The sequence below is a fragment of the Rousettus aegyptiacus genome, unplaced genomic scaffold, assembly GCF_014176215.1.
Source record: "Rousettus aegyptiacus isolate mRouAeg1 unplaced genomic scaffold, mRouAeg1.p scaffold_m13_p_8, whole genome shotgun sequence".
NCBI classification, from domain to species: domain Eukaryota; kingdom Metazoa; phylum Chordata; class Mammalia; order Chiroptera; family Pteropodidae; genus Rousettus; species Rousettus aegyptiacus.
In genome coordinates, this window is record NW_023416311.1 from 101816467 (window position 1) to 101837417 (window position 20951).

At 31.6% G+C, this 20951-nt stretch overlaps 1 protein-coding gene across 3 annotated transcripts in view; it reads left to right on the forward strand.

Annotated features, from left to right (window-relative positions):
- The window catches only part of CDH18 (cadherin 18), a 368075-nt gene that overhangs the window by 261770 nt on the left and 85354 nt on the right, over positions 1–20951 (forward strand). For all 3 annotated transcript variants that reach the window (XM_016166126.2, XM_016166127.2, XM_016166128.2), the window contains one exon: positions 6533–6700. In XM_016166126.2, the coding sequence (XP_016021612.2) occupies positions 6533–6700 (168 nt within the window). The remainder of the gene's footprint in view (positions 1–6532; positions 6701–20951) is intronic.

Sequence of the window (20951 nt, forward strand, 5' to 3'; positions counted from 1 at the left end):
ATCATATAATATCTTCCATGTTTTTTCTTAAAATAAAATAATTTTACAGCAAAAATATTTTAAAATCTGAAGTTTATTCCATTACTCACTGGAATTTTAGAGTTACAAATGCGTTAAATGTAACTGTGGGGAGAATGATGGATATACTCAACCACAGCTGGTAATAACTAATGAGTAGTGAAGTCTAGTCAATCTTGACTTTCCACAGGAAAACAACAGAGCTATTCTAAACTTCAGCCATTGAGGAATAAAACATAGGAATATTTAGAGAGTATTTTAAAGATCACCGAGTACTAATCTCTACTATTCTCCTATGATAATTTTCCAATTGGTCTATAAAGCCATGCACATTGCAGACCCTCAATTTATGTCAGATCCTCTTTCCATGGATACTCTGCTTCTCCATCCAACCTTCCATATCTTCCAAGAATGACATTCTCCCATAAAGTACTCTTTGTCATACTTGTCCATTTTGATGACTGTGACCTCTGAAGTCTGGGTTTTTGGTCGCCATTTAAGAAATTACATTTTTGTATTACTTAAGGTTCCAGATTTGTGTATCTATTTCCCTATTAGTAAACACTCTAATCATAACACTCTAATGTCTTAAGCTCTGCCTTCTATGTCAGAAACATTCAGCATATCCCGAACTGATGATGAATGAAGAAAAGAGACCTCCGGAACTGTGTTGCTAATAGATACATGTAGATTTAATGTCTAAATATTTTTACTTTAAATGTAGATGAGAATTTATACAAACCACATTACCTTTCCAAAGTTAATAAGGAAAATTCAGAATGCGTATTGAATTGATATAGCATATACTATACTAAATGTTAAAACAAATAGCAGTTGAATAGCTAACATAAAGAATCTCCCAGGTACCAAGCTTACCACAATCATGCAGTTGAAATAATCATTTCTGCCAAGAGAGTAACTGCCATCGTGAAGAAAATGGTTACTGAAACTTCTGACCATTTCTAATTATCTCAGCATTCATATGAATTATTTTTAATAAATAAATCTTCCAGTGAAATCTGAGCACCTTGAAGCTAGGTATCATATATTCTCAGCTCTAGGTGAATATCTCAAATTTGACCATTCATGAGAATCAGGAAAAGAGCTTGTCACAGATACTGATGAATAGAGTCATTCCCCCAGCTTCTGATACAGTAGTTCTAACATGGTATACTTGAAGTTACAGAATAATTGACATTCCACATTATTTTGTTGTTAAGTGGCCCTTATGCCACATTAGAGAAACACTGAAAGTCCAGCACATTTTGATAGACATTACATGATGACATAATAGACTTTGAATGAATGAACCATTGAGCAAATAAAGAAGCAAAACAAGCAGTTGAGCCGAAGTGCATATTTGTAGTTAGACACAGAAGGAAACAGCAGTTTCTCTTATAAATGTGTAGGTATGCCTTAGAGGTTTCTGTAGGCATTTGAATGTGTATGCTTCTTTATTTGTTCTATTTTTTTAGGGATTTTATTTTGCAGTTTTCTGTGGCATTATTTAATGAACCCAATTTGTGCATTTTAATCTTAATTTTTTTTATGGGGTAAAAATGCAAGAAAACATTTTGGAGGATCTATTGCTGTATTAAATTTTATCATTCAGGGAAAATAAACATATAGTAGGCCGTTGAGTAGGATTCAACAAGCAACGTTTATTACCACGGATAAGTTTTTTCAATGTTATAAACTTGTATTCAGCAGAGAGTAATTCCCAGTAACAAACCCCTACATATCAAGGTGATTGGAAAGCGGTAGTCAAAAGGCAATTTGCAGGCAGTGCGGCACCTACAATTGTTTACCAGAAATGTAATAAGAAACAAAGCAAAATAATACAAAGGTAATCACATCCTGTTGATTCAACCCAGCATCCCTGGTGACTAAAAGGCAACAATTCCGTTAAAAGTTTTGAAGTAAACATTGCTAGTGAAGTGTATCCTACAAACATTGATAATGTCATTACCAATTATCTAACATATATTATAAATATGAGTTTTCTTTATTTTCAAACAAATGAAAAAGTAATAATTTATGGTAATTAATTTACTGCTCTGTATTTTTTTTTTACAAATTTACTTAATGAAACGCCCATAAGTTTATTTGAAAAACAAAAGTAAGATGTATTACAATATTCTGTATATGTACACATGGAAGAAAAACCCAAACGAACAAGCAAACAAACAAAACATTTCTTACTCGGACTGTGTAAATATAGCTTAGCCTAGTACATGAGTTTAGACTTCACAGTTTTGAAAAATGTATAGTAACACTGCATTTTTTTTGTTGTCTGTGCATGTGTTTCCATACATGTATGCATTTGTTGGCATGATAAGATGAAGGTAAAAAGTGAAAGAAAGATATAAATACATACTGATAAAACTTTGTCTTTCTAACTGTGGCTTTTCAAAATATGTTCTTGACCCTTCTGCACTGGAATTACCTATGCTAGTTATAAATTTATAAGGAAGTCATAGAGAAATCATGAATACACATTGACCCTTGTCCTGGAGCCGAGCAATAAATCTCTCACCCCTTCCCTGTCCTTGGAATATACCTTATGCCCATTATCAATATGTTAGTTCTTTTCAACTTCATCTATAGAGTCAATGGAATACCAGTCAAAACCCCAGAAAGTTATTCTATGGATATTGACAAACTGATTCTAAAGTTTATATATAGAGGCAAAAGACTTAGAATAACCAACATAATACGGAAGACAGACGCTACCCAACATCTAGACTTACTATAAAGCTATGCTAATCAAGACAGTGTGATATTGATGAAATGATAGATAAATATGTTAATAGAACAGAATAGAGAGCCTAGAAATAGACTTCATACATGTTGTCAACTGACCTTCGACAAAAGAGCAAACGTAATGCAAAGGAGAAAAGATAATATTTTCAACAAATGGTGTTGCAACAAATGGACATCTACTTGCAAAAAAGTTACATAGACATTAAAACCTTAATAAAAGTAACTCAAAATAGATTACAGATCTAACAATACAATAAAAAGATACAAAATTCCTAAAAAGATAATGTAGGAAAAAATCTAGATGATATTGAGTATTGCAATGACTTTTTAGATACGACACAAGAATTATGATCCATGAAAGAAATAATAAGCCGGACTTCAAAAGACAAGTCATAGCCTTGGAGAATATATTTGGAAAAAACATATCTGATTAAAGACTTATCTAAAATATACCATGAACTCTTAGCACTCGGTAATAAGAAAACAGATTACCCAATTAAAAAATAGGGAAAAGTTTGAATAGACACCTCACCAAAGAAGACATACAGATGGCAAATAAGAATATGAAAAGATGTTCAACATTATATTCCATTAGGAAAATGCAAATTAAAACAACAATGAGATACCACTACACACCTAACATAATGGCTAGAATCTGAAACACTAACAACCCAAATGTTAGTGAAGATGTGGAACATCAGGACCTCTTATTTATTGCAGGTGGACATACAAAATGGTGCAATCATTTTGGAAGATAGTTAAGACTTTTTACAAAACTAAACAAACTCTTACCATAAGATCCAGCAGTCATACTCTTTGATATTTACTCAAAGGAGTTGAAAACTGATGTCCACGCAAAAACCTGGACACAGATGTTTATATTAGTTTTATTCATAATCACTAAAACTTAGAAGCAATCAAGATATGCTTCAGTAGGTGAATATATGAACAAACTGTATTAAATTCAGGCTAAGAATATTATTCAGCACTAAAAAGAATTGAGTTATCAAGCCATGAAAAAACATTGAGGATACTTAAATGCCTGTTATTAAGTGAAGAAGCCAATTTGAAAAGGCTACACACTGCACAATTTCAATTATGTGACATTTTGGAAAAGGCAAAACTATGGAGATAGGAAAAAGATCAGTGGTTGCCATGGGCTGAGGGGAGGGAGGGATGAACAGGTGGAGCAGAGTGAATTTTAAGGGCGGTTAAACTATTCTGTGTGATACTGTAATGGTGGATGCATGTTATTATACATCTGTTCAAACCCATAGAATGTACAACACCAAGAGTGAATTCTAATGTAAAATATAAACTTTGATTGAAAAAGATATGTCAATGTAGGTTCATCCATTATAACAAATAAACGATTCTGGTACAGGTTGTTGATGTTTGGAGAGGCTGTATGTGTGTAGGGAGGAAGGGAAATCTGGTATTCATACTTTCTTCCCAATTTTGCTGTGGACCTAAAACTGCTCTAAAATATTGTCTATTTAAAATAATAATAAAAAAAATTTAGTCTGCACCAATTACATTCTAGGCCACTCTGCTTACATGACTCTGGGCTACATGTTAGAAGAGGACTCTTGTATACAGACATCACGCTGTTATGGCACTTTGACTGTAACACTCAAAGTTACCTATGTGCTCACAGGGGAAGCCATAGCTAGGTACAAGCCACTGGGCTATTCTCAAGAGAATTGTGAGTTTGAATGGATCCTTAGACAATCATTTCTGAGAAGTAAATGTCAATTCTGGATTTGCTCTTTTCTTTCCATTTGCAAATTTGGCTAACTTGTTTCTTCCCATTTTGTGTCAAAAGCAGCTGTATTATTAAAAAAAAAAAACAAAGATAATGGCAATGCAATGGAATAAATGAAGATCATAGGACATAAAACAGGAAGTTATGCTGATTTTGCTTCTCTTATTAAATGAATAATATTCAAATTGTATAGAAGAGATTATCATTCACTTTGTAATGATTGATTTTACTTTTATATATTTATATTCTTCAAAATATCACTTTAGGGATTTCATTGTAAAGTATTATACTGTACAATAATCTTCTGCTTCTTCACATTGCAGCCAAGCTACATTTATAATATATATATTTTTAGAATAGCATCTTTATTTTGCTTCAAATATTTGGAAGTATATATTTTTTTCACAAAATTTTTTTACAAATTCTTAGCTCGTTCCTTTCTGCATCAATTTAATCCTTTCTTATATAATTATCATATGTGATAAAATATTGTTCTTTTTAATAAGGATGCTTGGGGCTTTTTTATATGTGTGAATTAGATGAATCATTTATTATCGTATTATTATAATTTCTTTTGATAAGAATAAATTTCATTTCTATTTAGCTTCAGGAAAGTTTTCCTGAACTCCTCAATTATATATTCACAAATTTTGAAAGCTGCGGGATCATTTTTCCTGGTGCCTGAGGCTCTCCTCTCAAAGTCATTACACATCCAATCAATTCGGTTAAAAAAAAAAATGTGTGGCTTGGTATTCTATATTTAAAATAACTGATTGGTTATTTCATTCCATTTTTAAAAGACTATTTTTTAACTTTAATATACAACCCTATGTTCTTTCATTATATCATGATATTGCCTGCAAATATGTTTGCTAAACTCTATAGTTAATAATTATAATAATTGGCATCATGCTATGAATGGCACTACTAACTAATCAAGTGTGTGTTTGATTGAAGCCATTGGTGTCTGTCTCAAAAGTGTCACAATCCAAATATTTTTAATAAAAGTAAAAAGGTGGTTGTTAAATGTTGGCCGATGTTTGGAGTAACAAATATATTAATGTCTACATTCATAAAAAATACATATATACATATATATTTATATACTTATAATGTGGCTCATCTACATAGGGAAAGTTTTTTTTTTAATTACATGACATAGTTAATAATTCTTGGGTAAACTCGACTCTCTTGAAAATATGTTTTAGTTTTAAATTTTAAGGCGCTATTAACAAAGCCATCTAATGTGTATGTATAAGTGTGTGTGTGTATCTACAAATAATTACAAATGGATATATAACATTTTTTATCTCTTTAGATCCAAGTATTAACTCATGAAAAAGTCCAATTAAGTATCCCCTTTGGCACTGTAAAATACTTTGACTTTTACATGCAATTTTTGGACTCAATCTCATTACTTTCTTTATTTTGCTTATGTACACAGATCTACTTCTTATCATAGTACTTATTTCCTGGCAAAAACAGTGAGTTTCTTAGTCTTGATAAACATTAAAATGCTTCCCACCTATAATATTTGTTTAAGGGTTCACACGTCTCCAATGTTTTCAATCATCAAATTTTGACAACGCTGTCAAGCATTTATGTAAATTGTTCTGTAAAAAGAAAAATTAACCTCTACTCAAATCATCCCAGTTGACACTGACCAAAAGCACATATTGTAGAACATTGAATCCACCAACAGAAGGACCAAGCTCCGGCTACAGGGTTGTCCTCTTGGAGCTGTTCACCCCAGGAACCAAGAAGATTAGTATCTTAATTTGCCACTAACAGAACAGTTTGGGACACGTGGTTATAATAAACATTTCAATGAGACAGATTTAGTAACATTGTTAAGGTAACATTTGCCTCAGAAGCCTTTCATTTAAAGTATTTCATTTAAAAATACATTTCTTAGAAAAAAAAGGAAATTTTATATTGTTTCTCATTTAACATGCAATCCATACGGTTTTTTGATTTCTATTCCAGGAGTTATTAGAACTGCCTTACATAATATGGACAGAGAAGCCAGAGAACACTACTCTGTGGTCATTCAGGCCAAAGACATGGCTGGGCAAGTCGGAGGGCTTTCAGGATCGACGACAGTCAACATCACGCTGACCGATGTCAATGACAACCCTCCACGGTTTCCGCAGAGTATGTACCCATTTCTTCTGGTTTACTTTTGTACATTATTCATTTATGCAAAACAAAATGAAATAGTTGACTATATAGTGTCTTGTTGCTGTTATCTTAAATCGGATTTTGTCATGAGTGCTTTAGGGTCTCCCTTCTATATACTAGGCTAAAGAAATCTTTCCACTTATTGTCTCCTGAACCTGATAAGTAAATGTATGTGTTTCATTTGGCATCGGTGTTAAATATTTTAAGTAATGATATCCTGCAGTTGCTGAAGAAGTTATGGATTACTAAGATATTCATAGAGATACTCAAAATATATTTTGATATGGGTATTCTACTCATGCAAATTAATTGCACATATACCTCTTGTGACAAATTTAAGAGGAAAGCCTTCATGTTGTGAATGAACACTCTTCACACACACACAGACACACACACGCACACCAACATCAGGGTACAGCAAATACGATAAGGTAGAATCTCGAAATAGAATGTGGGTGTTCAAAATGGAGAGGACAAACTTGCAAGCAGTTCAGGAGAAGAAGGTATCAGTTCTGTGAGTCTGGAAAAAATGATGTTTATGACATCTTCAAAATGGGAAAGAAATAACTATAATAAATCTGATTTCTACTGTGGCAGAGCTGTGGGTGACATTTTATAGAATAATCTTTAATTAGCATCTTTTATGTCCTTCCTACACATAATTTTTAAGAACTATAGTAAAATAGACAACATATGTCAGAAACGGTTCTTCATTAAGTTAGTCCTAAATGCTTTCCCTACTTTTATTTCTTAATATTGCTGTCAGTAAACTCTAGGCCCAGCCCCAGCAAATACTGCCTGTTCCTAAAACACAGAAACACTTTGCATATTCTTAATTTAACTCAGACTCTTCACACTCACATTTCTTTGTTTAAATTCCCTGTTATAAGTTTCTTTTGAACTCTGTTGCAGAATTAATAGAAATAGTCAATCCCTATTTCCTGTTACTTAGCACGTTTCCATGCACTTTGTATTATATTTATTTCTATAGTTATCTATCTCCTTTACTATTATGAATCCCTGTAAGGAAGAATGATACTTGAATTGTCTTTGTAAGCTTAGATATTCAAATATTCAGCCCATCCCTTGGAAAATGATTGAATGAATGATTTATGATGAGTGAATGAATGAGCCTAATTTACATACTCTGTCAAATTACCATCCTTAAAAGACATGCAAGTCAAGTTCACAGTTGAGTAAAACCACTTTAAAATATTGGTTCTAGAGATAAGTTTATGTTAAGTGGTTTGCTGGCCTTTGCTCTACAAACAAAGTATATTTGAGAGAATTATAAATCACAGGTTCATATTACATTAATTCATAACCTATAATTAAATTTTAAATCATTTAAAAAGTGCACTGTACTTTTGTATTTAGGTTATCATTTAGTTCACACATCTATTATTTTTAGGCAAGTGTTATTATTTCGTAGAATGAGAAAAATGAAGTTCAAAGATTTTTTTTTTTAAACAATGAGTGATAATGCTAAAGTAAATTGAATACAAAATTTATTATAATTTATTATAGCAACTTGTCTGTTTCATTTTGAAATAGATTCAACCATCACTATTTTTAGGATGTATAATATCTTAGTTATTAAGTGAAAAAGTCAGTTATATATAATACGGGGTCAATAAATACTTGGCCAGGATACAAATAACATCTCTCACTCTCTCTCTATCTTTCTCTCCATAAACTAATTTTTAAATTTGCAAATCCATTCAAATTGATTTTAGAATTCAACAGAAAACTGTAATAGTGATGAAATAGAAATATTAATTTCTAATTTTATTATTGATTAGTGACAGTGTTATTGTTAAAGCATCAGTTCATGGTGAAACAATCATTTTTCCTGACAAAGATACAGAATAAATGTATACTCTGAGTGAACTCATTAAAAGTGATGAGATTTGCCTTTTTTTAGTCAGTAGCAGTCTATGTGGTGGAATGACTGACAGATAACATTTCTGCTACACTGCAAGATACATTTAGTTATGAAACAGAGACCATACACACTCTGACTTGTTTAAAGGCATTTTATTTTGCACTCACATTGCACTGACATACTGCTGTTTTCAGAATAATTTAGTGACATCACGAAAAGAGTAACTTGGAGTAAAGTATTTTTTTCATTTACCCATATGTGTTATAACTCACTAGTTGGCTACTTATATAATGAAACTTTGTAAACTGCCTGAAGAAGAAAATGATATAGTATGAGGTCTGGTATTCAGAAAGCACCATAAAAGGCACAAATCCATGTAATTCAATTTATATAAAGATCATATCCCTTCATCAAATAGATCCTGTAGTCTAACTATATCTCTTAAGATGTGATGTTTCACCTGACTTCTTTCTCTCTTTACCTGGCTGATGGAGCCATCTTTCTTATATCATTGCTATGATTAATTTTAGTATAAACATCCAGCAAACAAACTGAAAAAATTATTACCTGTGTTTTTTTTTTCTGCTAATTTACTATGGCCTGAAAAAGTGAGTCATCTTCATATATCTTGTATTTTTTATTAAAAACTATAAGTTTATTTTAATTTAAAGTAGATAGACTTTGAATAAGAGTTCGAGAGTTAGAATGAAGTAGACTAATAGTTTACAAAGTCCCTACTCTAGAGAGTTGCAAACCCAGTGGCCTAGGACACAAGGCAAATAAAGCTCCTGGCTGAAGCAAGCTGCCTGTCAGTGTCTAGAGGCTATAGGGGAGAATAGAGATTGTTCAGCGCACATCCAAATTAGAGGACAACCACTATGCAGTTCCTGGTAATGACTACGTGAGGGCAGGAGAGTTGGAAAAGGGAGCTACTTGTAAGGCTCACAGTGAAAAAGAAGAAATCAGCCTAAGGCTTGAATCCTTACACAAAGAACAAAGAGATACCCTGTTCTCCTTCAGAAAAAAAAGTGTAAAATTTAGGTGTAAAATTCCTCAGAATTGCTCCTTATAGTGCAAGTAATTTATTCTACATCTTAAGAGTCTTGCTGTCTCCTTCTCTGGTTTTAACTGTGTTATTGTTATACTAAAGTTATTACTGAATTTTAATTATGTAGGAAAAATCACTGACATCTATTAATTAGTTTAAAGAATATGCATATAAAATTCAATATGTTACATGAAAGTTTATAAAACAAACCTTCTGTACCCTACGTGGAAGGAACTGGATTTTGAGAATTGCCCTCGAGTAAATAAACAAGTTGGAGAAAGAAGAATACATGTGAAATAATCACAATGAAATAATAGAAACTTGGTTGTCAAACAAAATTTCCCCACGAAGTTGAAATGATTGCAAAATTGTAAGTCATCCAACAACTTTAGCCCACTTATAACTGTAGTGATGATATAGTGCATAACAAGCCCTAAAAGTTCAATAGATGGCAGTAGTTCCCATAATACTAAAAAGTACAGGTGTTTAACTGATTTGGGTAAGTTTTAATGTTTAATGAAAAAGAAAGTATCATTGATGAAGATACTTATACTCATTTTTTTGTTCTTGCCAATAACAAAATATTTTAGACGAAGAACCATAGTTTTTAATTTATTTTTTGCATTTTTATGAAAACAAATCTAAATGTGTACAATACATTGAACATTGATGTTTTATTTGAAAGAGGACTGAAAAGAAACAAACAAACTAAAAAGCTTCTTTGATCCATCAAAATATGAAGTGTGTGCTTTAATTGCCAGCAAATTGGAGTTTCTGTAGTATACTTATAAAGATGACATCGAGTTCATTTTAGTATGCTTACAGACATATATTTTGAAACTTGGGAGGATTTCTTTAAATATCATCATGCACTTTATTTACATAAGTGTCCCTGTGTACTTTACAAGAAGGTAAATTCTGCAGCTGCATGGTTATTATCTACATTTGTAAAATAGTTGTGTCATTCTAATTGTCTGTATCCATGCAGAATTTTTGTTTGCCAGCTCTTGAGAGATATACATGTTAATGTCTCCCACTATGCTAATAGATATTTTATCTGCCCTCTTATTTTTTATTAGGTTGTTTTTGTTTTTTTTAGTTAGTTTGAAATCATGTTACTGGATACACTGATTTAAAGTATTTTTTTTTATGAATTGAGAATGTTTCATTGTGAAATATCTCTTTAACTTTACTAATAGCTGATACTTTCAAGTCAAATTTGTTTGATATGAATATAGTTATACCAGAGTTTTTTCTCTTTTTTTTTTTTGCAGTTAACATTTGGATAAAATAATGTCTATCATTTTACTTTAAACTATATTGTTCATAGTTTTTAAATTTCATTAAGCCAGTAAGTTTTTGTTGTTTTATTTTATTATAATCTTATTTTTTTAAGAAATCAATTTAAATATGGAGGAATATTTTAGAAGCAACACCTTGAAATTAACGAAGAACATAATCTGGAATAAAGAGAATAAATAAATAGGATACACGTACGTGTGTGTGTGTGTGTGTGTGTGTGTGTGTGCGCATGTGTGTACTACTTTGTGGCTTTGTGAATATAGTGACTATTTTTAAATTATTTTAAATTAAATTTTTTATTACCTTTTGACCTCTTCTCCAATTTCTTTGCCTACCACCCCCTGCCTTTGTCAATTACCAATCTATTCTCTATGTTTATGAGATTAATGATTTTTTTCCTTTTAGATTCCACATATAAGATAGATCATACAGTATTTGTCTTTTTCTTTCTGACTTATTCCACTTAGCATAATGTCCTTGAGGTCCATCTATGTCATTGTAAATGAAAAGATTTTGTATTTTTATGACTAAATAATATATATATATGTATTATATATAATTTCTGTATCCATTCATCTATTAATGGACACTAGGCTATTGTAAGTAGTGCTGCAATGAACATTCAGTGCACATATCTTGTTGAATCCGTGTTTTCATTTTTTTCCAGATAAATATCCAAAGGTAGAATTTCTGGATCATACAGTAGTTCTCTTTTTAATTTGTTGAGGAAACTCCATAGCATTTCCATAGTGGCTGTACCAATTTACATTCCCACCAGCAGGGTATACAGGTTCCTTTTCCCCTACAACTTCTCCAACACTTGTTATCACTTGTTATCACTTTTTTTTTTTTTTTTGATAATAGCCACTCTAACAGCTGTGAGATGATATCTCATTGTGTTTTTGATTTGCATTTCCTGGTTGATTAATGATTTTAAATATCTTTTTATGAACTCATTGCCCATCTGTATTTCTTCTTTGAAAAATGTCTATTCAATTCTTCTGCCCATTTTTTAATAAGATTGTTTGCTTTTTGTTATTGGGTTGTATGGGTTCTCTATATGTTGGGATATTAACTCCTTATCAAATATATAATTTGCAAATATTGTCTTCCATTTAGTAGGTTACTATTTTATTTTTTGGAAGGTTTTTATTGAACTGAAGAAGCTTTTTCATTTGATGTAGCCCCACTTGTTTATTTTTGCTTTTGTTACTTTTAGTGTCAGATTCAAAATATTATTGCCAAGACCTATGTCAAGAACCTTACTTCCTGTTGTATTCCATAAATTTTATGGTTTCAGGTCTCTGTTCAAGTCTTTTTATAAATTTATTGGGGGGAGGGCATTGGTTAATAAAATTACATAGATTTCAAGTTTATAATTCAACAATATGTCATCCGTATATTGCATTGTGTATTCACCACCCAAAGTCAAATCTCTTTCCATCACCACATATTTTACCCCCGTTACCCTTACCTATCTTCCTCCTCTTTCTCTGGTAACCACTAAACTGTCATCTGTGTTTACAATGTTTGTTCATTTGTCATGTTCATTTGTTGCTTTCAGTTTTACGTTTCTGCATATGAGTGAAATCGTATAGTTCTCAACTTTTTCTCTTTGATTTATTTTGCTTGGCATGATTATCTGATGATCTATTCGTGTTGTCTCAAATTTTTAATCCATTTTGAGGTAATGTTTGTGTATGATGCAAGATTACTGTTGAATTTCGTTATTTTGCATGTGGCTGTCCAGTTTTCCTAACACTAGTAATTGAAGAGAGTATCCTTTCCCATTGTATATTCTTGGATCCTTTGTCATAATTAATTGACCATGTATGTGTGGGTTTATTTCTGGGCTCTCTTTTCTGTTCCATTCATCTATGTGTCTGTCTTTATGCCAATACTACTTTGATTACTATAGCTTTGTAATATAGTTTGAAATTAAGCAGTGTGATCCCTCAACTTCATTCTTTTTCATGGTCACTTTGGCTATTCAGAATGTTATTTGTGATTCCATACAAATTTTAGGATTGTATGTTCAATTTCCGTCAAAAATGCCATTGAAATTTTGATAGAGATAGCATTGAATCTATAGATTGCTTCTGGTTGTATGGACATTTTAACAATATTGTGAGCTTGGAATTTTTTCCTTTTATTTGTGTCTTCTTTAATTTTTTAGTTTCTTATAGTTCTCAATACAGATCTTTCACCTACTTGATTAAATGTATTTCCAGGTATTTTATTCTGTTGATGCAATTGTAAATGGAATTGTTTTCCTGATTTCTCTTTCCGATACCTTATTTAGTATATAGAAATGCAACAGATTTCTGCTTATTGATTTTTTATCCTGCAACATTGACGAATTCATTTATTAGTTATAACAGTTTTTTAATGGGGTCTCTATGGTTTTCTGTATATAATATTATGTCATTTGCAATGTGATAATTTTATTTCTTTCTTTCCAATTTTGATGCCTTTTATTATTTTTCTAGCCTGATTATTCTGGCTAGCAAAAGTGGCGAGAATGATCATCCTTGTCTTGTCCCTGATCTGAGAGAAAAAGCTTTCAGCGTTTCACCAATGTTAGCTCTGGGCTTGTCATATGTGGTTCTTATTATATTGAGGCACATTTTCTCTCTGTCCACTTCTTATTATAAATGGATATTAAATTTTGTCAAATACTTTCTATGCATCTATTAAGATGATCATATGAATTTCATCTTTTATTTTGTTAATGTGTTGAATCACATAGGCTGATTGGCAGCTGTTGAACCATCCTTTCATCCCTGGAAAAATCTCCCTTGATCATGATGTATACTTCTTTTAATGTACTTTTGAATTCAATTTGCTAATATCTTGTTGAGGATTTTTGAATGGATGTTTAACCAGGCTTTTGGCCTATAATTTTCTTTTCTTGTTGGATCCTTGTTTGGTTTTGGTTGTGGGGTAATGCTGGCCTTGTAAAATGAGGTTGGATGAGTTCCATCCTCTTCTGTTTTTTGGAAGAGTTTGAAAAGAATTGGTATTAATTCTCGTTTGGGTGTTTGGTCTACAATTTTTGTTGCTTATTTTAATTTACATAATTAGTTTAATTACTGATATATTTCTATTTAAGTTTTTCACTGTGCTATTAGTTTCTTTCAATATTTTTCTTTTACTTTTTTTTATCCTTTTATTGAATTATCAATGCATTTCTTGGTTTCTTGGAGTCTCTACATGTGCAAATATAGTGTCAACATCTATAATTACCACAGGAAAATTAAATTATGATTTTGGGGCTCATTTCTGTGAGCTTTCTTTTTCTTTGTACCTTTGTTCTTATTTTAGATACCGTGCTATCCCAGGACCCCAACCTCTGTTTCCACAAACTATATAATTTCTGCTTGGACTCTTTCTCTTCACACTGCACATTTTTAAAAATTGCCCTAAGTCAATGTGAATATAAAACTCATTTTATTATGTTTTTTTTTTTCTTTCCATAATCACACTTCACTCAGGCCTTTCTACATCGAATATTCTTGAATTACTGAAACAGTCATTTTATGCATATTGGGGAGCTTTTATAGTTGTATTCTATGGGAGAGTTATATATATTTCACTCTATCATGTACAGATTAAAAAGACTATCACACTGTTAAAATAGAAAAATTATGGAAGATATTCTAAATAGTAGCATATCAATTTGATACTCAACAAGGATAAAATGAACATATAAATCTTGAAAGATGAAATTCTTAAGTTAATTGTAATTCAGGCAAGTTATTTGTCTATTATTAGTATTTTTATTCATCCCTGTAAAGATAAAATATGTTTCTTATGTTATATGATTTAGTGTATACATAAAGACAATTAAAAATCTTTCCCCATGTGTTTATTCTATTAAACAAGGTATATATACCTATAGTGCATATTCTTTCAGACAAGGTAATTGCTCTAAATAAATAAGATTGTGGAATTCTTCTAATTTTAAAGTTAAATATTTTTAAATTATTGGAGGTTGCCTATTTAGAAAATTACCAGTCATAACATGTCAACCATTTCATGATCCGTTTTTAATCTATTTGGCTGCACACTATGGCAAAATTGTAGGTTGATTCTTTTTATTTATTCTCCTTAGTATAGATATGCATGTTAATGATCATAGAGATCACTTTGAAATGATTTGATAGTTCCTAGTATTTAAAAATCAATTTTCAATTCTTCACAGAATGCTTAAAAAAGTAAGGATGATTTCCCATTAAAATTTATGTTTACAGTCTTTTAGCTTTTTATGAGTTGTGTTTATCATAAAAGTGAGAGAATGTCCAAAACTGTCCCACTGTATCTCATTTTGAAGGGAAAAATATTTTTTATAGGGTAATTAGCTTTGCTATAGTTTACACAATATAACACAGAATATGTTAGGTTAAGCAATTTTAAAGATATTATTCTAAAGTACAATGAAGATTTGATATAGGGCAATATTAATATGTGACTTTCAAATAGCTATAACATTAGTCATTTATCCATGAATTAAACATATCTTAGTGAGATCCTAATAAAATGCTTAATTGTTAATATTCAATACAAATTTCTTAGATGCAGAAAAATTCCAGATTTTGTGTGTCTTTTTCTTAATTTGAAAGTAGCACATCTAATGTAAACTATATCTGAATAAAACAGTATAAAGGACAGATTTAGAAATACTCTGGTTAATCTTATCAATATAAGACAACCTAGATAATTCAGACTTCACAGTATCAAACCATTCACATGTCACTCAATTTTCCCCCGGAATAATCTATAAATAAATATATATATTACATACTAGCCACTTTCCCAAGTAAACACTATTCAATTAAGAAACGTATTAGTCATAATAAATGCAATGATTAGATGATTACAGCTTTTAAAGACTGGAGCCTGGGTTACTCTTAAGGAATGACTTATTTACTCAGCTGACAAAGTTACTGAAGCAAAGACACAAGGTCTTTTAAAAAGGAATTAGAATCAATACTATCCTGGGGGGAATAAGTGTATTAAAAAGGACAAGCTTCAATGAGCCAGATATCCTTTCATTATTCCCACCAAGTCTTTCTTTTTAAAATGTACTTCACCTAATCATTGGCATTTTATGATGCAGCCTAAGGATTTTATGAAAAGGATCATATATAGCAAATTACATTATATCACGGTCAGAAAAAATTATGAAATAATATTTGTATCTCTATCCTATGTAAAAGTATAGTCTTAATACCAAAATAGATAATACTATCACTATTTGAAAATATCTTTAAAACTTGTTAATAAAGTATAACTTAGAAATTATTCATATATATTCAAACTAGGAACAAAATGACTAATATACTACAAATAATTTAACACCTAAAGTTCAATAAAGCCTGTTTGACCACCTCATATGTGAGGAAATCTCAGCTTCACATCCAGAAAAGCAGAGAAAAACTAACATATTGAAGAAAATTATATGTTTTATAATAATATTATATTCTTAAGTTTTTATTATCAAATTCATCCCATCGTCATGGATTTCTAGCATTGGTGATATCTCTACTTAATTTTTTTCCATTCTGAAGAAAGGTTTCAATACCAGATGTTCACATCTTGATTTTATTTAACTTGTACTGCAACAAAATGTCCATGACATAAACTTACCATTTTAACCATTTTTAAGTCTGCAGTCCGGTGGATTCACACATTCACATTGCGCCACAGTCATTACTGCTATGCATCTGTAGAACTCTTTTTACCTTGCAAAACTGAAACTTTATACTCATTAAACACTAACTCCCTATTCTGCCTTTTCCACAGTACCCTATAACTACTATTTGATTATTCTAGTTACTTCACATAAGAAAAATCGTATATTTGCCCTTTTGTGCCTGTCTTACTTCATTTAACATAGTTTTGAGCTTCATTCATGCCATAAAATATATCAGAATTATCACAATTTTATTTCTTTTTAAGGCTGATTAATGTTCTCTTGTATATTATTTTGTGTAGTCATTCACTGTTGAAGGGCATTGGGATGATTCCACCTTTTAGATATTGTAAAATTAATGATGCTATAGAAACTGGTGTACAAATAAATATTTAAGTCCCTGCTTTCATCGCTTTTTGCTCTGTATCTAAAAATAGGATTGCTGGATCATATAATTTTAGATTGAATTTTTTTGAGGAACCACTATACTGTTTTCCATGGAGGATTGAGTACTTTATATTCCCAAATGCAGTGTTCAAATATTCCAATTTCCCTACATGCTCATCAATATTTTCATTTTTTTTTTCATACGACTATCCTAATATCTTCAAATTCAGTCTTTGTAAGTTGTCTGTTTCTAAGAATTTTTCATTTTCCTATGAGTTAGTCATCTCATTGATATATAATTTTTTATAGTACTCTCTTACAGTCCTTTTCTTCTATAAAATCTATGGTTCACTTTGTTTCTGGTTTTAGTCATTTGAATCATCTCCCATTTTATCACTAATCGTTCTGGCTAGATTTGTCATCTTTGTTGATCTTTTGGTAGAGAGAATTGGGAACTGAGCTGTTACCTCCTACAGACCAAGATCTCTCTCTATTGGGAAGGGGTGAGCAGGTGAAAACATCACAAATCCTTTCTGTTTTGAAAGTATTATATTTATTGATCATTTGCTTGATTCCTATTGACCTTTGACTGTTTTTCCAAGCTCCTGTTACTTTTGTTAAGTCAGTTTCTGGTGTTTTCAATGTTTCCACAGAGAAACAGGGCTTGGAGTTTCCTAATCTGCCATTGTGCATGTCAGTCACAGCATTATTTTTAAGGCATTTAAATCATAATTATTCCAATATATTTAACTTTTCAAGATAAGAAAATATTCTACCTTAAAATAATGTAATCCATCAAAAATGCTATAGATTTTGTAGTAAACATTTGGTATAATAAACAATTTATTCAGGAAAAAAAATGCTTTCCACGCACTAATCTTTCCACAAAAAAAAAAAAAAAAAAATCTAATAATTACCAAGAGTGAACAACCTTCATGACAACTCAAAGCAAAAAAAAGACAAGAAAATAAATTTAGATTTATAAATTATCAATATTCTTGCTTTGACAAAAATCAAATGTCTAATATGAGAAGGTAATGAAAAGAGGCATTACAGTGGACCTGCACATTGATTTCAGTAGTTTATAAAACAACTGGCTGAGTAGATATGAATTAGTTCAAGAGACTATAAGCTGGCACCAGCTACAGAACCTTCAAAGTTCCTCCTTTCTCTCAAAATCTTTCATCAGCTAGAGTGTTCCACTGTTGCATATTTGCACAGGTGCTCTAGTGCTCCCCATCTCTCAGATCCTGCAAATGTAGAGAATATTCCTTCCTACTGGAGTTCTGTCGTAGAGCCCCATGAAGCCTAAGTGTCATACATTGGAATGATAAGGGTCAGGGGATTACATGTACTCGCTACTGATAGAGCTGTGAGTTTTCCTCCAGTTGACTTTAATTGATAGTTCCATATGGTTGTGGTGGTATGAGTGGTCCTACACAACAAGTAGCCAATGGCACGCTGATGTTGAAAAAGACCAGAAGGAGTAAAAAGTGCAATGCAGGCATTGTCATCTTACCTTGCCAACCCTGGAAAAGGGAGGAGGTGTGTGATTACAGGAATGTATTAGGGACATTACTACAGTTGGGTGTCTGGCATGAAGGCAGGGTTCTAAAGTAGAAAATGGAGAAGCCACGCCCATCAGTTAACAGAAACTTAAGGTGACACTGACATTAAGAACTCAAACAAATTTGGTAAGGAAGAGATTAGATGAAACTGGACACAGTCAATAAACTGCAAGGCAAGTATGAGGAATTGGGCAGAATGCATCAGAGAACATGAAGATTTAAAACAAAAAAGAAGAGGGATCCCAATATATACTGTCAGAGCGGGGGAGGGTGGTTATTCACTGTACAATAATAGGAGTTTCAGATGAAGCCACCAAAGAGAATGGTGAGCTGATATTCAGGAAAAAAAGAAAAAAAGAAAAGAAAACTTGACCGAAAAATTTTAAGAATAACTACAGACATTAATCATTAGATAAATAATCAGAAGTCCCAAATGGAGTGGGAAAATGTAAAGTATTATCACCTAGATATGTTATAATGAAATTTAGAATTCCAAAACCAAAGAGAAAAATGATTTTGTCTTCTCCTCAGCAATAATGGCCCAGATGACAATAATTATTTTTTAAAAAATGGATGAGAAGGGAAAAAACCTCACTAAATTAGAATAAAAAATTGGATGAGATAAAGATATTTTAAAACAAAAAGAATGAGTTTACTACTCAGAAAACCTTACTGTAAAACTACTTAAGATGTTTTCAGAGATTGCAATTATTATACAATATTCATTCCTACTTCTGTTACTTCCTTAGAGAATTCTGTTTAGATTCGGATTTTGCTACAACTCTTTATCCTCAAATTATTGAAATCTCTCTTACCTGTCCTTGATAGATTTCATTATTTGTTCACAATTATTCATTCTCTCTCCACCTTTGCCATTCTTTCCTATAAGTGGATGACATTTCCCAGCTGAATCTGGGATTGACCGAGTAACTTGCTTTGCTCAATGACATGTGCACCTTCATGATTTAAACCACATCTGAGCAGAAAGCTTAATGAGTGTGCACGATTTGGCTCAATTTCTTCTTTTCTTGGCCTCCACTCTGATAACAATGTAGCCTGGAAAAAAAGCTAGTCCTTCAGCTTAATGAGAAGACACCAGAGCTTAATGGGCTAAGCACACCAGAGCCCAGCAGAGCTGCAGCAAGCCAGAGCTCACCTGTAGTGTGAGAAAAAATAATATTTGCAGTTATAAATCATTGAGATACAAGAATTATCTGTTGATGCAACAAAATTTGACTGATAAAGTGGTTATGCATTCCGTACTCTATCTCTCTAGAAGCAAGTTTCTGTCTGTGACAACAAAAACAACAACAAAGTATATGGAATTGTGTTTGAAGAACAAAACTTTAAAGTAAAGCTTATAAAATGCTAGAAAATGGTTATGTTTTACTTAGGTAAAACATTTGTCTGGCATTACTTGGAAAGCAGAAAATTTACCTTATAAACTCATGGTTTTAGGAGAAAAAGTCTTAAAGAGAATAACTTTAAGGTGAATCGATTGTTAATAGCTGTATTTGATAAGATACTGTAAGAGGTGATTCAAAAAATATTAGTCTATTTTCTAATAGACAAGAAGGAAAGAGAAAGAAATCAGAACGTACCTGAATTTCAGAGATACAAAATAGAAATGTAAAGGGTTCACCAAATAAGATAGTCTCAGAGCCATAGGGACAGAACCTTTGTAATGATTGTACAGAATAATTTCTAAATTACTATGAGCCACTGATATTTTTTTTCTTTCAAATGGGGCAATTATTTTTATTATTTTGCCCTATTCATCACCAATTATATGTGTTTGGGGTGTGCAAATTATTTCTCCTAATTCAGTGGTCTTTGGATCAAGAAGAACCACATTCAGAAATGATCATGTCACAAGATCTTGGAATTCAAGTCTGATGTCATGGTTTAAAGAGACTTGGGATGTCAGACATTACTAAGTATATGTTATCTGTGAGAAGCAGTCAAATATCTGTGACTGGAAAGTGTACTGTAAACACATTGTATTATCTGTTCACAGTTGTTCCTTTCCCTCTCTTATCATGCTTTCCTATAGGTGATTTATATGTCCCTGATACTTTAACTTTGCCAATGACTTTGAACTTTGCCAATTACTTTGTTCGAGTCAATGGAATATGAGCAGACATGTCATAAGCCATGCTTGAAAAAAAGATTTAAATGCACTTCAGTAGTAATATTCTGTGTTCATGATCTTGCTCTCACAGTGAATGCTTTTTCTACTCATATTCTGGAAAGAAAATTCACTTGGAAGTGAGCCTATCCTAACAGAGTTGTAGCATAGTCATTGTTTTCATATATGACAGGATAGAATTCAATATTCG